Genomic DNA, 25,612 nt, shown 5'->3' on the forward strand with positions numbered 1-25,612 from the left:
TAAAATTACACATACTCTATGTTTGTTTCTTTTGACTGGAAAGCACATTTGTTTCTGTTGCCAGTCTAAAACAAATTTTATGGTCGTCTTGTACAACAAGAACTTGCTGTTTCCACACCTAAGAAAGTAATTAATAAATATTACTTTTATTGATAAGTAGTTCCCTCCCCCATCTGTAAGGAAATGAAAAATCAGAGAGGGCTGCATTTTTTCCTGTAAACAAAGAAATGTAGCAACATATTTACGACTAAATCTTCAACTCTATTGCCAATATTTTTTTGTGTGAACTTACTTGACGTGTAAATATTTAATGCTTCTTTTCACTGCATTATTATTCATTTTTCTGTGTAGGAGTAAAGTCATCCTTCAGTATTGTGAACCAGGTAAATAATGTATTACTTAGTCATGAAAAATGCCAGAGGAAAATAAATGAGAGAATACCTTACCTTTGGTCATCACAATGCCTGCAAGAGTTTTGTGGCGTGCATGCATGGAAGTGAAATTGTCTGTCAGCTCCTGGAATTTCTGTGCAACCATTTGGTATACGGAGTCAGCAAAATCCTGAAAGAGATAGTCAGAAAGAATTCTTTCACTTCTTCGATTGAGGAACCTGGACATTTCTGCAGATTAGTCACCTGATGTCAGCTGCTGAGAGGTCCACTTTAGAATTAAACACCACTTATCTGAGCAAAGATAAAATGAGTATCCCTCCTTCAACTTCCTACGTCACCCTCAGAAATGGCAAAATTAATTGCATGAAAGCTAAGAGACCCATGTTAACTAGGACTGGGGGTGAAGGGAGAAGAGTTAGAGGCTGAACCTTTTTCCAGGCTCTTAAGACATTGGTCCAGCACCAGCTCACAGGAACTTAATGCACTTTATTATAGTAAGCTAAAGATGTGGACCTGTGTCCTACAAAACCAGTCATTTCTGTGAGCCAGCTGAAAATTTCCAATAGCCCACTGAAGACTGAGAGCTGAGTTGAGGCCTGGTTTATCAGTAAAAACCACCTATTTCTGCATTCAAAGTGAGTTTTTAATGTCTCACAGCTACTAAGGCAAAGCAATCAGCTCAGGAATCTGTCAGAGGAGAACCATGATCTATCCTGCTTCTACCTTGACAGGCACTGGGATGATGGGGAATCTTTGCTTGCATAACCTGCCAAAGATGTTGCTTGCAGTTCATGGGTGTGCAGTAGTCTGGGAGGGACTGGTCTGCCGTGTCTCCTCCTCAGCATGGCATCTTTTTGAAAGGTCAAATTTTCCCATGGACTGGGCACTGGAGAGTATGTGGTCTGAACTCTCAGGCCAACCACCAGGGAGAGTCTTGGGAAGATGGTTACTAAAACAAAACAGGCTAAAAAGGTCTAAAAAGTGAATTCTGTAGACTCTGCATGGATGAGCATGAACCTAAACCAGCTCTGGTGCTCCTGAGAACACCACAACTTGGAATGATTCCCTGCTGCAATGTTTGGTATCTTTTCATTTACTTAATCTCTGCACTTTGTTTTGCACCGAGCCTCTCAAGCATATACTAGAGATAAGTCAGTGGAACACTCTGTGAGCATGAGTTGTTCTTAAAGTGCTTTGCAAATCTGAACATAAAAAAGTAACACCCAAAGGAATTTTTTTTTTTTTTTTTCAGACATATGATTTCTTGTAAAGAACCAAGCTGTAACTACAAATCCTTCTGGAAGCAGCTCCTGGGAGCTGGAGCTTACTCTGGGGTGCTGACAGAGACCTCCTGGTGCCCTGAAATCTGGCTAGCCCCAAGTCACTGTGCCTTTGTTGGGAAAAGTGGCTCAACCAAACAACAATTCCATTTTTTTTTCTGATATTGGGATATGCTACCTGGGGGAGGTCCTGGTAAAACAGGCCCCCTTTAATTCACCTGGTTTCATTATGTTCATGGCACACATGAAGGAGAGCCTGAGTCTGAAACACAACTCCCCTCACTCTGAAATATCCACAGCCACGTGGAAATAAGGATATGTATTTAAGAAGATCATATTTATTCTTTTCCTCCCCAAACTGTTAGTGGCGATGAAACAAGGTTGGTATAAAACACTGTTTTAAACTGGGAGAACACACAGCTATTTTTCAGAGGAAAGCAGGTTCTAACTCATAAATATCAGTAATGCTACTGCCATTAAGTGCCTCTGCAGGCTGTACACCATATGTTTCTACATTTTGTTGTGGAAATTAAGCTTAATTTTAAAACATTATTATGGCAAATATAAAAAAAATCTAATTAAATGAAACATAATAACACTTAGGCAAATCCCTTCTCATAAGATCTGGAATATTTTTTTTTCTGTGCACAATCCTTGTAAGTGATTGCAATTTGCTCAAATACATAGAGGATAGGATTTCTTTGACAAAATAATTTTTCTTTGTTTCTCTAAACCTAGCTTTCCAAGGTACTGTTCTGGGAACAAACCATTTGCCCAGAATACAGTTTAATATAACACAGAATAAAATATGCTGTCTTGTTGCAGAAGAAGAAAAGAGGCATATAAAGCCTTTCTGGGAGATGCATGCAAAATTCCACACTAGAATTAGATGAAAAATAAGAAAAATTATCAAGAACAGTTTGACAGTTCCTAAATGGAATTTCACTTTCACTGCATTTATACCTCTTCTAATCTAATTGTCCACAATCACCATGTGAGCGAGGTACTGCTCATACAGTGCTTCTGAAGGATAAATTTTGGGTCAATTCTCATTTGTCAAGCATCAAGGCACCCTTGTGATATAAATGCAATTATAGTCGCTTTACAGATGAATGAGTGAAGGCACTAAAAGGGTGAGGGACTGGTCCAGGGGAATAGCACAGAGCTGGGCACAGCCAGGTGTTCTGATTTCCTGATGCTCTGGTTAAGTGCTCAGTGCTGGAACACTGCCTGTCTTTCATAATGTGAAAGTTTGTTTCTCAACTTGTTTTCCCTGCTGAAGAGTGACTTCATCCATAATGGAAAACTAAAGTGTATTTGCAGAACTGATATAACTGGGCCCCATATGGTGGACTGAAAATCTGATCAGCTTTATTTAGACTAGAAAGACAGGGGGGGTTGGGGGGGGGGGAGAGTATCTCAATAAAAATATCTGCACCATCACTTAAAAAAAGAATCAAATCATAAATTTCATCTGCTCCAGTACTGCAGTCCAATCCATGTCTGCATTTCTAGTGTACCCTCCAAATCTGCATCCCAGGGCATTTTGTGCTCATTAAGAGTTAATTAGCTCAGAGGCACATACAATTCCTAAAAGAATAATTTTAAAAATGCTAAACAGAACAAATAACTTTTAACTTTGGATTTAGAAATTCCCCACAGTCAGAGCTTTCTTACTTCATTTGGCAGTAGGTTCCAAAGCCAGAGAGCAAAGAGACTCACTAAAGGCGAAATAACGACATGACTTCAGATAACATTTAAGGGCGATAAGAAATTCGGCATTTGCTGATCTCAAGGAATGACCTGGGACATTAAAGAACAGCAAATCCATTAAATATGAAGCCTCTTAGCTAAAATAAGTCAGGCAAACATTTTTTTGTCTTGATTCCATTGCCTAAAAGGATGCCAGTGAAACTAAGGAAGCAAAGGAGTAACAAGATGAATACATGTAGGATGCTGGAAAAACAACCAGGAAGAGTATCTAATCTGAAAGGTCATTTCCAGTATATCATATTGCCCTAAATTTCCAAAAGGATATTCCAAAGTAAAATGGAAAGGAGTAAAAGGAGCAGATTATTTTTTCAGATGGAGAAAAATAAGGAAGAGGTGCATGATTTGATTTGCAATGAATTTTCTTTGATGAAGAGATTTGATATCCTGAAGATTGCTCCTTGTAGTGCAGCATTAATTTCAGGGCTTTGAATACTCTGGCCCTGTAAGCTGGCCCAGTGGCTGAGCTGGGTGTGGCACTGGGCTCCTCACCTGCACCCATCCATGCAGCACCCTCCTTCCCCCTAGCACACACCAGAGCAGCTATTTGGTGTGACCTAGTTCTGGGAAATGAAATCAGTGGCAGCATTTCTGCCTATTTAGAGCCTTTAGACTGGTTCTCAATGCTTCTTAGGAAACCTTAACTGGTTACAGACATATCTAATGCACACAGGACAGATATGGTGGAGATAAGAGTGGCTACATTTACCCCTGCTCAGTTTAGAACCACAGATTTCATTCCAGATATTTTCTAGCTTTACTTTTAAACAATAATCCTAGACTACTAAAAGATATTTATCCAGATGGTTATTCCTGAGGGGATATAAACCAGAAAAATACAACTATTTATGGCTATTGTGAGTCTTGTTGAACATTTAGGATCCAGGCTAGACTATATTACCTGCCATCAAAAGTAACTTATAAACCATATGCAAAAGGAACGGTTCTTTTCTTCTATCAAAACAATCTCAGAGAAAAGTTGTGTTTGGTGATACCACAGTTCCTGCTGCCAGAAATGAGTGAAAATAAAAGTCTCCATCTGGAGTAAATACAAGAGCCAAATACATCTTGGCAGCTTCTGAACAGCTATCAGGTTGTTAGAAGGAAAAGGGAAAATTTCCGAAGATGAGGGAAAAATAAGAGTAGAAACTTACATTGTGAAAGAGAAATTCAGTGCAATTAAGAAAGGTGCGTGCAATTGCTCTGATCATGTAATGGCAGAGAAATTGCAGCTTGGGGCAGAAGGACAGGCGTGGCAAAAAATAAAAATATATGGACAGTGAGAAATTAGAATTTTTTTTCCCATCTACATGGGAGAATAAATGCTCAAATGAGCATTTCTTGAGTGCTGAACCTCAGAGGGACTTATGCCTCGAGGTTTAATCCCCTTGGAACACTGGGGTCTGGTACAAACCACCACTGAAGCCAGTGGAAGGATTCCCAACTCTCAGATGTCCCAGACAAGGCTCAAGTGGCAGGGATGGGAGCTCAAACCATGGCCAGGCAGGGTGAGCTCCTGGCTTTGGATGGATGTTGGGAGTAAAACACATGACTCAGGGGAAGGACTGACCTTCAGGGTGCTGAGTTTTTTTTAAATCCCCTGATTTGATTTGCCTGCTATCAAAATCTTTTCATAGGTCCTCACATATATTCTTCTGTACAAAAAAGTAATTGTCTCAGAGACAAATGTCAGTCTTGTGAATATAATGAGTGATACAAGTAAGGTAAAGAAGACTGCTTGACCCCCATCCAGGGGCAAATCTGCCTTGGGTTGCACTCAAACCTTGAACATTGTCTAAATGCTCTCTGCCTCTGAAGGAAACAAATTTCTTACTCTGGCAGCTGGCAGAAGAAAGAAAACATAATGCTGAATTGTTCACTGAAAGATCCTACAGTACTTAATGAGCTGTATTTTAACTTATACAAGGAGTCTGGAAAGATGAAAAATAGATGTCATTACTATTAAAATGGCACTGTTTTGTCTGAAGTATTCATCTGTCCTTGATTACTATATCAGATTACTTGTGTTATTCACAAAGGAAAATCAAACTTTAGATCACACCATTACAGAACCAAAAACTTTTAGGGATTTCTTGGCACTAATATTTCAAATGGTATAAATAATTAAATGTGTTCAAGTTTGCAATGGAAGTCTTCAGGGTAAAACTGACATTCAACAGGAATAGTAAGGATATTAAAATCAATAGATTATAAAGGAGAAAGCCTTTAGTAAACATTTTCTATTGAAATCCTGTCTTAGAGTTTATAGGGTTGAAATATCCAAAAGGTTAGATTTGCATATGGATGGGAAGAAATATTCTACTATACAGATATCACTAAGGGCTCTGTTTTTGCTGTCTCCCAGGTACTTTATTTCCAGAATCTCACTGACATTTGGGGGGCTAAATGTTGAACACGATGAATGGGGACCAGGTTGAATTAAATTCACAACTCTTTTCACAGATAAAAGGAGTTGCACACCTAGCTCTTTTGCACTGTCCAAGAGGGAAACACACACTCATTGACAGTGGGAGTTTATATGTTTTTCCTGCAGAGAGCTCTCACTGTCTCAATGGGAGGGGAAGAGAACACAGCACAGAGATCAATCCTGAAGAGCTGCTCCTGGTCAGGCTGTATAGCAAATTGCTACACAACACATTTTTTTTTTCCAGGCTTGTAAATAAGTTTGCTGTAGTTAGTTGGAGATTCATTGATAAGTGATTGTACCCTCGAGTCAATGAATTAGTCAGGCTCTTCCCTGGTACTACATCATCTTCAAGATGCAGCCCTGAGCAGAGAAATAGCTGAGGGTCATGGGTTGCCCTCCATCATCAGTCTTCTGAAACCAATTTAGTGCCAGGGCCTCCCCCAGCACAGTGGAGAGCACTGAACAGGGAGCTAGAGGAATGGAGAGGCAGGATGACCTGTGGACAGCAGCAAGGAAGGAGGGCAGCTGGTCACAGGCAGGGGGCTGAAGGCTGGGCTCATGCCTTGCCCTTCTTCCTGGTGGCCCCAGTGCAAACCACTTGCTTTACCATGAACCCCTTTTACCCAGACGTAAAAGGGGATGATTTTTACCCACCTTTCAGGGAAACTGTGATGCAAATGGCACTGTCAGTGATGAGACTCTCCAAGCAGAGATACACAATGACTTCTGCAGCCAGACTGGAGGCTGCAGTCCACAGCCTATCCTAACTCAGCCTTCCTTCAGCATGTGCAGGCATTTGCAGATTATTACTCAAAGAACAAGGCTCTGTCAGGATGGTTCTTTCCTTGAGATGTGCAGTAATTATTTCTCTCTGATCATAACTCCTACAGTATTGATCATTATGTCTGGTTCTGGTTTACCCCTCAGGGTCAGTGTCTATGGGCTTTGTTTTATCTTAGATGGCCGTGGTTTTATTTTGTCTGGCTATATGTTTCATTTTAGCTGAATGTGCTGATATATCCTGTGTACATCCTGACTCACAGAGGTCTTATCAGTCGTGCTTCTTAGAGGGGGATGGGGTGTGCGCTGCACAGGCTGAATGTGGCAGCAGCTGGGTACACATTTCTACACTGAGCTTTTAATGAAAACTCCAATAAAGCACTTCTGACACTAAGTATCCTCACAGTTTTCTTACCAAGATTGATGAGGAAGATCAACTGGTCCTATTGATTCAGTCAAAAGAATCGCTTTCACCACCCTCCCCCATCTGTTCATAGTCCTGTTACAAATATTTTAGCTACATATGATGTTGAGCTACCTTGATGAATTCCTTATGTCTGTGATCATCAAATGTCCCAAATTTGCTCTGCACTTATGAAGGCTCCTTAGTGGTTTACTGACCTCGGCTGGCTTGGCCAGCTTGTCCAGACGGTGCGATCGGCTCCCGGGCTCAGAGCGATTATTTGCTGTCCACTTCCCTCTCCTCCCTCACCCTGGCTGGAGGCTGATTGCTCTGCTAATTTCCCAGGCCCCACAAAACATATTTGCCTCCACGCTGTTGCTTCTATCATTAGTGATCATTTACTAAATATCAGCTCTGTGCTGGCTGCTGTGTGAAGCAGACTTTGAACATTGTCCCTGCGTGGCAGACAGAAGAATGATGAAATGCCCCAAAAGATCCAAGAATGAGATTAAAAAAAGAGAATTCCTTCTCTCACCCATTTTTTCTTTTGTGCCTCACAGTACACTTAGGGCTCTATGAAAATGATAGCGCTGCCTATGCTGGAGTTGGGAGGATACAGCATACATGGAACAATTAAGATGATAAAAAGGTGGAATGGGAGGACTGGTTAAGGTCCATCTTTGGTGAAAATTTGCATTAGGTTTCCCAATGACCTCTTTAGGTTTTATATTTGACACTACTTTAATGAATGGGAGGTCTGCTAAAAAACATATAATCAGATTTTGATGAATTGTTCATACACCCAGAATATGCTCCAGCAATGCTTAAAGGCTGTGGTAGGTTTCTCACTTATACCTTTCTCAAGTGGCTAAATGCCAGATGAATGACCTCCACTGCATCTGAAACTCTTTTACTGGGGACCACAAAAGTCTCCTGACAAAATTTCTTTTAAACATTTTCAGTGAAATTTTTAGTCATAACTGGCAAAGAAGTACTGTTCCAACGTTCGCAGAATTTTTTCTTAAAATACAGAATTTTTGCACACAAATATCAAGTTTGAAATGGGAGAAATACACCCCAAGTTTTATTGGGGCATTTGGGAGTGACGGGAAGAAACCAAAAGTTATGATGCAAGTTCTTCCATAATGAAAAAGTTTCTGAATTTGTACCACCATGGGATCCTACAAATGAGATTAATCAGTGTTAAATATCTCAAAAGAAATGTGTAGCCACAGTAGGAAGAGTAAAGATCAAAGTGAAATTTATTCTACATGCTCCGTGAAAAAAACTGGTCTGTGTTTTCAATATATCTCTTGACTACAGGGAATCAATCAAACAATATAATGTATCTTTTTATTTGTTTCAGAAACCCCTGGAGTGACTGAAAGAAAATAGAACACATAAAATAAGCATACTATTGAAAAAGGAAACACTGTCAAATCAAAATGCCTCAGCTCCTCCAAAAAGTAAGGTTTTCTATTTAGTAGGAAAACATTTTTCATGTAGGTTTAATTAGAATCTTTAAATTCACATTAGTGTGCTAATGTTAGGATGCTAATGTATGGGCCCCTCTATTTGAGGCTGATTCATTGCTGTCTGCATTCATCTTGCTCTAAAGAGATGCTACCAACAGGTAGCATTTCAATGAATTTAGAGGAAACAAGCTTTTCCACTGACATGAACAGTTGTTCCCTAAAGGAGGCTGTGCTAGGTTGCCAGCTTTGCTCCTTCTGCATACAGCTCTGGTAATGAAGAATGTCCACACCAATTTTGCAGAATCATTCCTGAAGTCAATACTGCACCTGCTAACAAACACCAGAAAGGAATGGTTGGTTGTTTGCCTTTTTTCTTTTCTTTTCTGATCATTAATCCAAAAGACTTCTTCCTAGAGAGGCACACATAATGTTGGCTGCAAGTGCTGAATAATTCAAGAAATGAAGTAGTGCTCGCTTGCAGCCTTGTGCCTGCTTTAGGACAAGCCTCAGGTGTCAAGCTGTTGTACACTACAGATATTAAATTAGGACCAATGGGTTTTCTTTAACTAGATAAAAGCTCTATAAAGCCACCAGTGTCTAGGAATGGCTAACCCTGTAAAAATCACTTTTACGGTCTCTATAAAAAAACGAGATTTTAGATTTATATTATGAGTTGCCTCTCTTTAATACAATCAATCCTTTATCTGAGAAATGTCTTTTCAGTTTTCAGTTTCCTTGCTTTATCTTGCTTAGGTGCATTAAAATGAATATCCCTTGGAAACTGATGGTGGCAAAGCCCTTGTCACATACAATTCCCCTGGCTGTTCGAGGTCCTCTCTCTCCCCAAAGCCTAACCAGTTAGCAGCTCTTGGATAAATGCTCGAAGCAGGGAGAGAACAGTGCTTGCTCAAATCTCTTGAGCATCATTTTGAAAATCTACACTGTGTGTTTATGGTTCTCATTAATGGTCTGTGCTATTAAGCGCCTTTCCCGTCACACATGTGCTTTGTTAGATAAAGCAGGGAGCAGCCAGTGTCCAAAACAAATTTAATCTAGTCTGAACTGCTGATCCCAGCAAGACACGGCACGACTCAACTTCCTGAATCACTGCAGAGCAAGGCATATAACAGTTTGTGTGGCAATTACTGTACAGACATTGGATTTTTTCCTTTCTTGTTGTTAAAGATCTTGCTGTCATTTGCTGTAATGATTCTCAAAATTTGGCTGTAACCCTGCTAATAAACTTTCCCTTGGCTGAGAGGGGTGATAAAGGGAAACTACATTTCATGTTACCTCACCCTTCTCTGGGCTTCTCAAATGTGTAATTAGCAGGGATAGTTCTCATCATCCACAGTGGCTTTGTGCTAGGAGAGGCAGAACCATGATTTAACCTGAATCCCAATTGCCACTCAGGCACCCTCAGAGCCATTTGGGACTGGTGTGTGCCTGGCACCAGGGTTAAAATAGCCCTTCCCTGATTTGCTGTCCCTTACTGGATAAATATAAGTAATTAACACAACACTGCTGAAATAAAGAGGTTTTTTGGTTTTTTAATACCTACCAAGGACATGCATGTGGAGCTAAAAAATCAATCTTACTTTTAGCCCATGCTCTAAATCCCAAACATCACTGTCCCATCACACTGTCCTCCATCTGCACTCAAGAAACTCCTAACCACGTGTTCACACCTAAAACCTGAGAATTCAATTTTTAAACCTTGTGACAATACCCTTGGGCAAAACCTGTTGCCTCAGCAGACTCGCTTTGAAGCAAGAACTCAGAGCATGAGGCCATGAGGCACTGTGTGGACTGTCCTCCATGGGATGACCCTCCCTTGTGACCATTCCTGTGAGAGAGGTGTAAAACATCTGCCTGCAGTGCAATGTCACAGTTTTCAGTTAGAGCTTGGATTGCTTACAGCAAATAAAATCTTTTAGAAAAATTCCTCATCATGGGAAAGTTGTTTTAAGCAATTTATTCTCGGTGGACAGTAAAATAAGAGCTTTTTGCAAAGAAGAGAAGGAATAAATGGATAAAACCAGTAATTAAATTGAAAAATATTATTTTGATTTATGTACTTCTAGAAAAATATCAAAGCACTTTACCTACAAACTGACCAAACCCTATAAAATTTACGTAAGATACATTTATTCCCATAAATTGATCAATAAATTGAGAGACAATCTGCTCCAATATTTTGTTCAGGTAAGTCAGTATCAAAGTCAAGAAATGTACAGTTCTTCCTTTACAGAAAAAAAGAAAAAGGCTAATACAAATATGAATACATTTGTTTTACCAGCACACTGTACTTGAGGAAGAATACCTCAAAGCATCTCTAAGGGGTCTGGCATTACACATCTCCTTTTTACAGCTGTGGGATATGAAAAAAAAAATCTCCTGAAATTCAGACAGCAATTTTGGAGAGAAAAGTGGAATACCCAGCTTCATACATACCCAGCTCTCAGAATATAAAAAACTGTCTCACCAGTATGTGTTTCTAAGGTAATCGCTGGTTGTTAGCTCACTTGTTAAGCTGCACATAACCTAAAGGGCACTCCAATAAATTACTTTCAGCATGTTTCTCTCTCCTGCTCTGCTCACAGGGATCCTCAGCCAGGAGGAGCTGGCACACAAGCCTTGTGCTACCCTTTTCAGTCTATGAAATTGTCCTGCCAAAACCTGAGCAAGGGGGGTTTAGAACACAAGGAAAACACAAAATTCTTGGACTCGAGAACTGATTAATATGGACAGCAAGGTAAAACATTCTGCTTGGAATTTCTGAAAATAATACAAGCAAAAAAGTGAAGGATTTCAAGGCTGTCTGCCACTGCACCTTTGTCTTCCTGTCTTCTTCTTTTCTCCTCCTATGATTGTTGTTTAACCATTTTCTTCACTTCTTCTGTCAAGTGAATCTGTACTTTGCCTCACAGAGGCGTCGCATAGGTGGTCTGGAAACCCAGACAAACTATTATACAAATTGAAGGCTGTCCAGTTTCTGATAACATCAAAACTAATTTATTTTTTGTTTATACTCCACTACCTTTGACAAAGCTTCCTCTAGAGATTTATATCTCCATCCTTACTGCCTTCCAACTGTTTGTCATTTTTTTTTGCTTTGCAACTGACAAAAGAAAAAAAAAAACACCCTGACATCAACCTTGGAAGAGGTACTGAGTACAGAAGCTTTTTTTTTCAGATGTGATAAAATCTTGCCTAAAACCATGTCCAACCTTTTCAGCAGAAAGTCCAGATGGCTTTGCAGCCTGTACAACAGACTTTATTCACTGATGCTTCTCTAAGTGTCAGCAGGGTGTTGTCTTCCAGAACTAGTAAATGTGCAATGAAAAGCAGCTCTGAGGGAAGAAATAAACACAAACAAAAACCCCTCTCACTTAAATCCCCCTGCCTCCTTCCAAAAATCAAATTAATCTGAGAATTTCTACACACATCTGACTGAAAGTTGTCTCTGGGTGGAGGAAGGCTTTGCAAACAACTGGAGGTGTAAGGGATGAGGTCACGGTTAGACAGCTCCAGGGTGAGCAGTGATTTACACTCTCACTGCTGGCCTGGTCACCCTTGCCTGCATTGCAAGTATTTCATCTACAGGATCAGGACCCTTCCTGAGTCTGTGTACACCGTTCAAACTGCAACACCTTACAGTAATGCTGTTTTTGCTGTGGTCAAATTAGCACTAAGAAGCATTTTTGAGGTTGAATGGCAGTCAGGAAATGGAGTGGGTGAAGGCTCAGGGATGTGGGGTGAAGTTTCTGCCCCTGTGCCTGGATCCCCTGCAGCCTGATGATGCCATCAGCCCCTGCCTCAGTTTCCAGTCTATAAAATGGGAACACTCAAGAAGTCATGCATCTGACTTTGATATAGGAGAGAGTCAAAGTGTTTTACTTCATTTTATGGCCCAGCTCTGTCCTGCCCACCCCTCCTCTCTGCATAGCACCTAGCTTTAGGCAGTATGGGAGGACAAGCAGAAAAGCCACAGCCAGCACTGGCTGAGCCCTGGGAGCAGGAGGATCCTGCACTCAGCAACACGAGCATGGAAGGTGTCTACACCAGGAGATAAACTGCCAGTTCTTGGTACCACTGCTGGGTACTGCGAGGGAATCAGGAAGAATAAAAATCTCCAACCACTAGGTCATGCAGCTTTTGTCATTTTAACCACCACCTGTGTGATATGGTTAACACTGCTATTCCTGATTCTGTTAGAATTGTGTGGCTTTGTGGTTGGCAGCAATCTTGCTCCATGTCTGTGCAGAGTTTATCCCAATGCAGGCATGTTCCAGTGCACCTTGGTATTACTGCAAGGCAAAAATAAGTGATAGCAATAGTGGGGAAATTCTCAGAAGTAAAAAGAGAGAAAAAAACAAAAAAAAAGAAAAAAACCTGGTGTACAAAAAGCCCTTCCAGCACGTCTCCAGTTTTGTTTCTCGTTGACACACTATTCTTGTTCTGAGCTGACAGCTGCAGTACAGCCTTTGTCAGGTAATTAATCTGGGTAGTTCATTTCCACAGGTGAGTAGCAGGTTGGCACAGTCTCCTCTAGCAGTGGTTTTTGGGTTTGTTTTTTTTCTCTTTTCAGAACAGTGTGGGTATGAAAGCATGCAGGTATGTGTGTATGAATATGGCACACAACACACTGACCTGGCCAGTCATTTGCTCCTTCCTCACTGCAGAGTTATATGCTGCAGGTTTAACTCCTGTGCTTTGCAAGGTGAATGGAAGGAAACCTCAGACAGGAATTCAAAAGCATCAGACTTTCATTGATTGCAACTGACAAAACATCAAAATCCCCTGGGTTTCTTCGCAAGCTTGAGCACCTCTGGTCTGATTCACACAACAACTTCTGTGTATGTTTAGAAATGAAAGCGTTTAAAAATAAGAAAAAGAGACAATGAGAGACAGAGAGAAAAGCCATATCTCTTGGCAGGGAAATGGTGTGTGATCTACTGCATTTTAACATTTAGTTAATTGTGAAGAAATACAGTAATAATAATATGTAAGCACATTTTCTTTTCTGCAATGCAGACAGTGCACTGCAAGGTCACTGAGCTGGGAAACATGATTCTGTGGGTCTAGTGTTCCAAAAAGATCCTTTCACCAAAGACATACACCTTCAAGCCCTCCCTGAGCTTCACAGAGCCACTTTCTTCTGTTTGATGGCTTCTCACCACTCCCACATTGTGCCCCAAGATATCTATCTTGACAAATGGATGGGTAATACATGGCTGGGCAACACAATTGTACCTCAGTCTCTGTCCCCCACAGCTAATACAGGCTTTCTTTACGTCTTCTTTCTTACATTCCTTCTCCCTTAGATTTCTTCTTCCTTGTTCTTACAATCCAGCATGTTCTTAAAACCTAACCTGCATATTATCTGTTTTAGCTGTGTCCTAGGGTGCCACACCCCTCTGTTGCCATGGGCAATCAAGAGATGGTTCAGTTCAGATTGTGCTGTGAAAGGATGCAGTTTATGCCACAAATGCTTGTCTCCTTGATTAGCAATACAAACAGTGTGGTGAGCTGGAACATGTCTCTGTCAAGGATAACAAGCTTTAGTCTGGAGGGGCAGAGTGCCCTGATGGAAAAGCAGTGCAATGATCCCGAGGGAGAAGGCCATACTGAGACGAGCTTGTTAGGAGAGGTGGATTTAGAAAACTGAGCATTCTTCACTTTTTCTTGAATGTTTGGAATTGTTATTTCTAGGTGTACATTCATGAGCCACCCTCATTTCCAGTGGTCAGTCCACAGAGCCATGCAAGACCCCTGAGTGATGGCTGTATTTTTGTCATCTCTTCCCAAAGGAGATTATTTCATCCACTGACTGTATGAAGAGCCCTGATCTACTGGATCAGCAGCAGATTAAATTGGTTGTCTACCCCTTCAGTTTGAGTGCTGCATTAATATTGAATAGGTGCTAGTAGTAAGAAATCAGAATAAAGTGGTTTCCTTACACTTGGAAATGGAATAAAATCCCCTCACCTACACAGCATTTAGCTCGACATTCATCACATTGCCATGCTTTTGTAGTGAAATGTTCAGATCCTATTGCAATGTCCTAGATATTAATTTTCATTGCCAGTATCAGGAGTCCTGTGCACTTAATACTGTCCTTGGAACACAGTAAAAATATGTTTCAGCAGCTAATGAAATTATCACAGACCCTCTGACCTGAAAAACAAACAGAATAAGAAAGACTTACCCTTGCTGGCTAAAATGATGTGGTGCAGCTGTATTTTGTCACATACTTTATATATATGAGTATATATATATCTCTATATATATCTATATATATATATATGCATATGTCATGCCAAATTGTAGATTGCCATTTTATATATATTAAGGTGGTTAAGGAGGCTTTTTATAGATGACATTTCCATCACATCTCAGCAAATGTTTTGCTAAGATCTATGCTATGTATCAAGTATTTTATGGTTTCTTTAGTACATATGGGGTTTAACTGTTGGCAGACTAACACCAGCTTCTAACAGAGATGTAGCAGTGTTACCATTTTTCTCTAACCAAACTTTCACATCTCAGACTTTACTATTTGTGTTTTTGTCCTTAATAATTTTTGTCTGGCTAGAACTGAAAAAAACCTACATAAGAAACTCTCATTGAAAAGGCACAGAGAAAATTTTCAAGGCATGGAAGATGGAAAATCTCTCACGGGACAACTGGGAGACTTGAGACTTGACTTTTGCAATTGTCATTGCAAAAATTTATTGCCATACCACAGAGAAGAACAAAACATGAACTTCCCTTGTGTTTTTTAAGGATCAGGCTTGCAGAGGAAGTTGGCTGGAGGTATTTGAAGAGCTCATTCTCACTGCAGGCACAAACAAGATGTAAGGTTGTCCTTTTATGTTATGAGATACCAGGGATGTTAAGTATCTAACTCTTTTTGGCATAGGCATGACAGACCTGGACAGAAGATGCAATAATTTTGTTGAAGCATATATAGAATTCCTGTGCCTCAGTTTCTCTTCCTGCATTTATCTGCCTGCAGCTCCGCCAGGATCACTTCTCTCAAGGCCTCAGTAAGTAAATCTCTGGGGCAAAGCTGAGCATTGCAGTGTTGGCATGTCAGCAACATGGGACAGGCCATCAAAGAGACAAAATGAACATTTATTTCCTTTGCAAGTGAAATTCAGCTATAAAACCAGTAATGCAACACATTTACCAATGGGAGATGACAACCCAAACATACCCTTCTGTCTTTATCCCCCTGGGTTTCAAATAAATGGGCTATGATGCCAGTTTTGCCTTCTTGGCTGCCCTACAAGGAAGGCAGAGGACTGCATGGGCTGTGACACCTTACAGCAGAGGGGAAAACCACTTTTCACTGTGTAGCTCCAGCAGCAGCCACTGGCTTTGTGTACTGGCTGATAGAAAATCATCATTCATGAGCTCTCCAGGGAGTTACACAGTTTCCTACCAGAAATACAGCAGACTTTGACCAGACATCACTGGTCAGAGACAGCTCCTCAGCAATGGTATTTGGGCATGGGGCTCCGTCACAGCCAGCAACACCAGTGCCATTAAGGACAACTTGTTTTAAGGAGAAAATGGCTTTCTTGGCCTTATGGAGACTGTGGGCTGATTCTTGTTCTGGTTTCGTGCCTGGCAAGAGTGTTTTTGCAGCTTGCAGCAGCTTCACAGGCATACATGGAAGTATTCAAGGCCAGCTTGGATAGGGCCTGGTTTGTGGGTGGCATCCCTGCTTATGACAAGGGGGGTGGAACTGAGTGAGCTTTAAGGCCTCTTCCAACCTAAACCATTCAATGTTTCCATGATTCTACATAATGCAGAATACAGGAGGAGCCCACTTAGCTGCTGATCCTGCTTTTTTTTTTTCCCCTGGAAAGTCGAGGATCCAGGAACATTCCTAGCAAAAAAATTTCTAACAATCTCTTAAGAGATTAGCAAAGCCAAGAAACACATGGATTCTCAGCAATCTATGCTGAGAATTTTAGTTTAAAAGCCTCAAATAAAAAACCCAGCTCAAAAAGCATGGGCTAGCATTATGTGAAGAAGAAATAATCACTTATTAAGGACTGGCACCTGTTTGTGCCACGTTTGGCAAAGGAACCTCAGCTGCTGACATCCTCAATTAGTAAGAAGAGGGTGAGCTACATTTGTTTTCATGTGGCAAGCCCAGTTTTACGTGGCTAAGACTGCCATCCAACATGCTTTAATTTTAGTGGAGAAAGTGCTTAGAAAACCAACTTCTAAATCCACCATCACCCATAATTTCAGAAATTTTTTTTCTTTCCCCCTCCCTTTCTGCTAGAGTGCAGTCGTGTTACTAAGGAAAGAATTCAGAATCTGAGCCAAACTTTGGAGAAATCTATTGAGACTTTTACCTTTGCTTAAGCAGGCTTTGGTTTAGACTTCCTGTGTCTTTAAAAGTGGAACACTTCTGCTATTTTATGAGCTCAGCTTCTTATGCAAAGCTTTTAAAATTTTTTCATGTGCATTTAATTTCAGTTTACAGCTGTAGAAATTTGGAATAGCTAGTGGCTATCAGTGATGCCTACCAATACATTTTTTTCAGGCCAACTAGCACTGATAAATACCTGTAGCATGTCTTTTGCTAACTAATACTATTTCTAAAAATCTCAATGACTAAAAATCAGTGACTCAGAACTTACTGCAGGGGATTGCAAAGAGCAGCTCTCAATTACAGATTTCAGAGACGCTATAAACCACCATATGAAACAAGGGGTGGGCTACTGAAACAGATTCTCCCAAGAAGAAAAGACTTCATAAATGTCTCTAGAAAAAAGCAAAAGGAAATGACAGCCAGTAGTCCTTGTCCCCTAGCTTTCCTTACAGATTTTTTCCTTCTTTCTCATCCACTACTTGCTTGTTTACCATTCTTTTTCCTCTACAGCTTTTTACTGCTTCTTCTGAATAACACTGGTGCTCTTTACAAAGGTTTATCATGTTATCACAAAAGCTCCTTCCCCTCTTACCCTCCACTTGATTTTTTTTCATTTCTTTTTGCTCCTGCTACCATTTCTAGTCTGCTTGGAGTAGAGGAGGATCTTGAGCATTACAGGTAAGGTATGGGAACGAGAAAGGAATGCTATGATGCTGGATCTGGGTGGTGCAGTCTGGTGTTGGACAGAGACAGAACCTGCCAAGGATGGTACTCAGAGCACACACACTGGAGCATGTGGTCATCCCTATTATCAGTCACGAGACATTTCCAAACAGATTAATATAATGGGTATTGCTGTTCCTCAGAGGAGGTCTACCTGTTAGAAAGCCCTGGCTTTGGATCAGGTACTGGGTGAGGAGGGACAGCATTAACAGGAATTAAGCTAATTTCCTCCAGTGACTTTTCAGCTTTCAATTTTAGAGCCTGCTTATAGTTCCTCACCACCACCCTTTGGTGAGCAGAAAAATAAAAAAAGACCAGCAGAAGGAGGTCCTTGGCTTTTTTATTTTTATTTTTTTAAAAATCAATTAATTATTTAATTATTATTTTTTTAATGCTAAAGACAGCTAGCTAGAAATTAGGAAATCGCTGCTCTGTAGTTTACAAAAATTGGAAAATTCTGTCCTAAATCCTCCCAATCATGCTTTTTGTGGGGCACAAGAAAAACTTTCAATCGTATTTGAATAAGAATGAAAAGCCCTGAAATCCAAGATAAGTGATGTGTATGTGGGTTAGATAGATGGATGGAGACAAAGGGGTTTTTTTGCTGAGATGTGCTGCAAAAACCCAGGTATCTAAGACTGCACACCTTTATGAATTTTACTTCGTTTTTAGCTTCCTAAGACCTTCCTCCTCCTTTGCCCTGAGGAGTGCTTAGTTGAGCAGCAGAAGGGGCTGCTGTACCAACTCCAGCGTGAATCGAGATGCTCAGAGTCCCAGTATGGATTGCACAGGCAGACGGGTGCACATGTGCAAGTAACAGGAGCTTGGCAGTGGCTGGGAAATGACCCTGCTCTGTTGCACGGATCCCCTTGGATCCACAGGCACGTCCCACCCTGTGGGCACTGTTCCCCTACCCCTTCCCACACACCTGGGCACTCGCTGTGGCTGGGTGAGCGCGAAGCAGCCGGGTGTCACCTCCGCCAGGGCCAGCGTTTCCAATGCCTCCCAGCAAGCCGTACATTGTCAAATATTGACATGGTTCCACTAGACTGCCACTCCTGACATTTAATGGTTAGCTTTAGGTGCTCTTGCCTTAATTCTGAAGAGTCAATGAGGGACTGAAGGAAATGTATTTGTCCTGTCAGTGTGCAGTGTGACACACCTCGAACCGGCCGGGGGGGAACTACAGGAGCCAAATTCCCACCAGCTCTTTCCTCGGCATCGCCCAGTTAACAGGATGAAGGCCAGGATTTTAGTCAGCAAGTGAATACTCCTGCCTGCCCTCCAACATTTCAAATATTTATCATGTTAAATATCAACTTGGAGAATATTGTGTTCACTTAAACTTTTCACGTGCCAATGATTTTTTATTATTTCCATTGACGAAAATAAATGAAGAAAATGTTTCAGAATATACATGAAAGCATGTAAAAATCAGTAACTGGATTCTAAAAGATCTAGAATGTCTTGAATGCATTCATTTTTCGAACATTTTTCTCTGATCTTTAAATAGCTTTTCTTGGAGCATAACATTTTTTTTGAAAAGTCAAATACAGAACATTAAGGGTATAATTACCATTTTAATTATAACTCAATCATCCTATCTACTTTGCATAGAAATTACAGCTTTTATGTCAGGATTTTGGGTACTCACAAACATTCAGGAGTAATTAATGCTAGAGATTTTCACTGTATATGAAACTTACTTTGTAGCACTTACTTCAACTGGGCTTCATTCAGAATGTGTTAATATACTGAATTTTATATTCATGATTTTCAAGCAAAAAAATCTTTCTACATAAATATCTGTAAAACTGAGACAAAAAAAAATCAAACCTCAACAATCTTAACAACCAAATATATGTTCAAATGTGATCCATTCATGTAAATATGGCCAGATGAAATTTGAGTGGCAGCAATGAAAAAATTCCCCCCAATCACTCTCTGATTAGACTCAAGGAACATTTCTGATAATTTTACAAATACTTCTGGAAAGTACATAAAATTCAAAATTTTATTTCCAGACAGCTCTAACATCTATTTTTCCTGTTTCAGATTTTATTTAAAAAAAACTTGGTTTAAAAGATTTATTTTAGAAAGTGAGTTTACCTCAGAAACTTGCCTGTTGTATCCCTCTGCATTTACAAGCATATGGTATGGGTGTGGGTGTACATGTGAAATTGAGCAAAATCAATTACAACAAAGCTGCTTTTCATATGGTTAACACTATGACATCAGAATTAAGCTGCTTCTCCCTTTCAGTGTCAAAACAGAAAAAAAAGTATTTATGGATATAAATACACGGAAATAAAATAATCCTCCATTTACAATGGACACTGTTTCTTCCTTAACTGACTTTTTCTCCATTTCACACATCACAAAAGACTATTCCATGCTTTTATATCATCCTCCATGTGTTTTGTTTTGCAGTGTGCTGGAGCAGCAGATGCCTTTTTTCTTTCCTTTATAAACGTGATAAAGCTATACGAATTTTACAGATGAGTCTCACAGAACATGTCCTCTGTCTTTGTTTGGACATTAAGGATATCGTAAGTCTTTAACATTTCTGGCTGGAGTATTTTAGGGGAGAAAAGACTGTTCTCAGGAGAACAAAGCTCTGGCTCAAGCTGCAGTGCTTCACCCCCCAGAAGTCGCTGTCTTTGTGCAGTGCAGTGGGCTCTTCTGCACGTGGAATTGCTTTTGCCTTCAGTGAAAGCTTTGCATGAAAGCCCAGGCCAAATCAAACCCGTCATCTGGGAAGTGCTGTGGGATCTGGAGGGAAGATTCATGATGCTTATTATCAGCTGGCACTTAAGACAGATGTCTCACACTCTCAGTTGTGCAGCTTCAAGTAGGTTACATCTGAAATGCATGTGATTAAAGCATTTATGCCAAATCACATTGGGCATTCTGCATATATATGTGTAAATAGCTCTAACTTTTTTGATGGATGAATGAAAAATATTTTATTATACCCATCAATGGTATAAAGTGAAGGTGAATAGCTTTTACACTTGGACTGTTCCGTGTTCTTGACAGTTTTGCAAACAGCCCTCTCAATCTCTCTGTCCCTAATCTTTGCCAGATAAAACTAGGATCCTGAAGTAATTTTGATGCCAGTATCTGAAAATAAAATAAAAAGAAAGGAGACATAAAATGGGAGGCAGAAAACAGATTTTATCAGAATCACCCAGCTGATGAGGCCTGACTCAGTGTTGACCTGAGCATTGTACAGTCACTACCCCAGGGCTACAGAATTTCATACTGCCTGGCACCAGGGAAGAATTCAGAAATGTCTAAATCCATTGATTTCCTATCACCTTGAGTCTTGTCCACTCAGAAAACTTGCACCTGCTGAATTTAAATCAGCTGTTAATCTCTGTATGAAGCTAAACCAGTGTAAGTCCATGTGTGGCTGTGTTATTGTCATGTACTTACAAACCAGTGGGGAGACAGGAATGGGAGCTCTGTTCTCCTCTTCTCATTTTTTAAGCAAGAGTCAATCATAATTTCACCTTCAGGCTCTGGAAAGCAGGAATTGGGCTGACAAGGCTCAGTTATCCTAGAGGATGACTCCAGTTAGGCTGCTGGGCAGGGTTCTGTGTGTTTGAGCACTAGGTGAAGCAAAGCCCGCTGCCCAGTGGGAGCTCTCCCAGTGCACAGGGACTGGGCAAAGCTTCTTCCTGTCCCATTCCTGTCCTGCATACAGAGGCAGCTGATCCAGCACACCGTGGGTAATAGGAACAAGCTAGAGTAAATCCAGATGGCTTACACCATCCAGCACAGCCCTAGCTAGGGCATTCTGCTCGGTAAGACAGAGGGACGAACTAAGCCTGTCCAACACCTGTCCCTGTCCTGATGGGAGTGGGCTGGAGCCTGGTTTAGCCGGTGTTTGTGGTAGGAGCCTGCTCCTGTTTGCTGCTAGGGACCACACACAGAGTTCCACGGTGGCACTTGGCCAGGGCCTGCTGGGCACAAGGACACAGAGGGGACCGCAGCCCCTCTCAGGTGCCACAGAGCTGTCAGGCAAATGCTGGACTCTCTTGGAAATAGGCTTAACAACACATTTTTCCTCCCTGTAGCTACATGGTGTGGGCCATAACATGAGCTGGAGTGATGCTCAAGCCTCCTCCTCAGAGCCAGCCATGCTGGCTGCAGATGTCCCCAGCAGCTCCCCAGCAGGGCCAGCTCTGCTGGCAGCAGGACCGGTCCTTGTCCCAAAGCACAGGCTTCAGTCACCTCCACCCCGGGCACTTAGTGCACTCCTGCCGTGTGTCTCAGCACGAACAGGATGTGTTTTCTTTTCTCCTCTTTAAGCAGACACTGTTCTCTTAATCTGTTGTGTCTGTCCTGGGATTAAAGTAGGTAGATCTGCTCTTCTGCATTACAAATCTGCTGCTGATCTCCTAATGAAACAAAACACTTTGCAGTGAGTCTTTGGAGTACCAGGAGTACCCAAGTCTTTGTATTTTATTTAAAAAGTTTCTGACTATTCATGCCTTATCAAAAATAAATTTGCCTTTTCTAAATAAATAGTATATTCATTTTAATGGGTTGATTGTGATCATTTAGACCTACAGTAATTTCCCATTAAATTTTAACAAAATCTCAGCTTTAAACTGAGATCTAGGTTCTTTGCTACAGGAATGAAAGAGCAATACTAGAAAACATCTGAAATAACAAATTTTTATGTCACTTGAAAATTTTAAAAGGCCCAGGCTCAGCCCTAAAAGTGCATTAAAAAAATATTTTCCCTCAAACAAGTGAGGATTGCAAATGAACCCTGGTCTCAAGACTCATGTGGAAAACAGGATTTATAGTGAAAATACTAGGTCAGCATAAACCATAATGGTGCTGTAATGATGCTGAAGGCTGGATTGGTTCTTTCAGTTTGTTTCTAATAGAAGAAAAAAAAAGAAGCTTATATCCTTACCTAAAGAAAAATGACCATAGAACAAGCAATAAGTCTTGCATTCTGTTTTGGTAATACCTTCAATTTAACAACTGTCTGTGAGAAGGAGTTTCTCACAATGAGTTATTTAGTCACTGTGCCATCTAGGGTATAACTCTCGTTCTGAAGGGAACATCCATGCTATGATTTGCTGTCAGTCTGTTATACACTGTAGGTCCATTCATTTTTCCCCCTAACAGGTGCAGATAATGATATGATACACAGTAAAAGATAGATGATAAAAACAATTCTTTAAGGAAAAAAAAAAGCCAGATGGAACAGGTTTGGCAGGAAAATATAAAATGTTTCATTCTTCCTTTTAAAGTACTATAATAAAACATGTCTGAAGTGAAGTACAGATAACAAAACAGCAGAGCATGGGTCTGTAATCCCAGCATGATATTGCATAAGGAGCAATCATGAAGCATTCCCATCACAGTTGCCTGTCACACATTATTAACAAGAGTGTTTAGGACTACTGAATAACCACACTAAAGGGACATGATCAACTTACAAAAAAGGTGCTGTATTTTTATCAGTTGTATTTGACTTGACAGTATTATGAGTAATTTCAAACCCAAAGATTTTAAAGTCAGAAAGGGCTGTTTTGATCTCCTCATCCAGCTTCCAGCACAGCACTGACCATGGAAGTGTTGTCATGTTGAAAGTAGCTGAGTAACTTGCTGCTCAGAGAAAAACCAAATCAAAAATACCCTGTTCTGTCCTGCTCCTGCTCATGGCAACCAACAGAGCTTCCTGAAGACTAGAGAAGTGCAAACGTCACTCCTGTCTTCAAGAAGGACAAGAATGAAGAACCTGGGAACTGCAAGTCTTGCTGTCTCACACCCAAGAAAGTGGTGGACAAAGTCTTCCTCCAAAGTTTCTCCAAACATGAAGGACAAGAAAGAGACTGAAGAACAATATTCATTGATTTATGAAGGGGAAATTGTGCTTGAGAGGCCCTGATAGCCTTCTATAATGAAGTGACTGGCTTGGTGGATGAGGGGACAGTGGTGGATGAGGGGACAGTAGTGGATGTTGCTTGCCTTGGCTTTATTAAAGCCTTTGACACCACCTCCCACAGCACCACAATGCACAAGCTGACAATGTATGGGTTAGGTGGTTAGTGGGCAGTGAATTGGACTGAAAATTGGCTGAAGGACTGGGACCAGAGGGGGAGGAACAGCATCACAAAGTCCACTTGTAGGCATGTCACTAATGGTGTACCTAAGGGTCAACACTAGGTCCAATGCTATTAACCTCTTCCCAAGTCCTGGATGATGGGGCAGTGAACTCTCAACAAGTTTGCTGGTGATGCAGCATTGGAAGGAGTGGCTTATACATCAGAGGGTCATGCTGCCATCCAGAGAGATGGAGGCTCAACAGGCTGGAGAAATGGGCTGACAAGGACCTGATGAATTTCTCAAGTAAATATGTCAAGTCCTGCATGTGTGGAACAACAGCCCCAGGTACACAGACAGATGAAGGGCAGATTTGCTGAGAAGGACCTTGAGGTCCTGGTGGATAATAAGCTGACCATGAGCCAGCAGTGTGACTTCATGACAAAAAAGGCAAACGGCCTCCTGAGCTGCATTAGAAAGAACACTGCCAGCTGGTTGAGGGAGACGATGCTTTCCCTCTGCTCAGCACTGCTGAGGCACACTGGGGTGCTGGATCCAGTGCTGAGCCTCCCAGTAGAAGGGAGATATGAACATACTGGACTGAGTCTGACAAAGAGCCATGATCAAGAGACTGGAGCATCTCTCACAGGAGGAGAGGCTGCAAGAGATGGATTGTCCAGCCTGGAGAAGGGAAGGCTCAGTGAGATATCATTAATGTATAGAAATACCTGATGGGAGGGAATGAAGGGTCAGACTCTTCTTGGAAGTGCCCAGGGACAGGACAAGAGGCAGTGGGCACAAATTAAAACCTTGAATTCAAGCTGAGTGCAAGAAGGCTGCACAGAGAAGTCGTGGCATCTTCATCTGTTGTCACAATTAAAACCAAAAGTGGAGATGAGCCTGGACAACAGCTGTAGTTGGTCCTGCTTGAGCAGGGACTGGACTAGATCTCCAGAGACTCCTTCCAACCTCGGCTATTCTGTGCTCCCATTTATCAAAACCTTTACCAATCAACTTTATACTTCCAACAAATTCCATAATTAGTGTAATTAGTGATCATATTTCCTTTTTATTTTTTTTTTAGTTTTTTTAATTTGAATTTTCCAATAGCAATTAGGGAGAAAAGAAAGCTAAAATAATTAAAATCATCACAGGCTGGATCACCAAGATACAAACTGCTATGTTTAGAGCTACACTAAGCTCTGTGCCTAGGTTTCCTGTTGAAAATATTCCTTTAAAATAAAAAATCTAAACTAGCTGGTGACACAGCCAGTTACTTTTTTTTGTCACCCTCTCTTAGGCCACTCAGAGATATCTGAATTGACATTAAAAAGCCATTATAAGCAATTTAAACTCTGAATTGATCCTGACACATACATTCAGGTCTTCCTTGTATGTCCTTTCAATAGTTCTCAATTCAAACTGAGAACAAACATCACCCTATAAACAGAGGAGATAATTATGCTTTATTGATTAGCCCCTCAAGGTATGAATGGAAACCAGGCAGCTTTCTGAGAACAGCCATCAATGTGGGTTTTAAGTTGCACTATCTCAGCATTTTCTTGTACAAACAAACATTCCCTAAGAGTAGTTTTTTAGCATGGAACCTGTACCAAACAAAAGTTTTGCAGTGGCTTCAGTGAAAGCCAGCATGTCAGTGTAGATTTATAAATGGTTACTTTATACACCTCCCACAGTTGTCCCTGTGCTACTGTTATGGGTTTACCCTGACAGACAGCTCAGTCCCACACAGCTGCTTCCTTCCTCTCTCCCTCCCAGCTGGATATGGAAGAGAGTCAGAAGGGTAAAAGTGAGAAAACTCATGGTCTGAGTTAAAGACACTCTTTGGTCTAATATTAATGCCTTAACTCCTGAGTGTTCCCCCTTCTTC

At 40.9% G+C, this 25,612-nt stretch overlaps 1 protein-coding gene across 1 annotated transcript in view; it reads right to left on the bottom strand.

The window, feature by feature from the left end:
- ADARB2 (adenosine deaminase RNA specific B2 (inactive)) overlaps positions 1 to 25,612 on the bottom strand; it is a 301,943-nt gene that overhangs the window by 58,872 nt on the left and 217,459 nt on the right. The window contains exon 4 of the mRNA XM_058831907.1: positions 447 to 561. Within this exon, the coding sequence (XP_058687890.1) occupies positions 447 to 561 (115 nt within the window). The remainder of the gene's footprint in view (positions 1 to 446; positions 562 to 25,612) is intronic.

Source organism: Poecile atricapillus, chromosome 2 (assembly GCF_030490865.1).
Source record: "Poecile atricapillus isolate bPoeAtr1 chromosome 2, bPoeAtr1.hap1, whole genome shotgun sequence".
In the NCBI taxonomy this organism is placed as follows: domain Eukaryota; kingdom Metazoa; phylum Chordata; class Aves; order Passeriformes; family Paridae; genus Poecile; species Poecile atricapillus.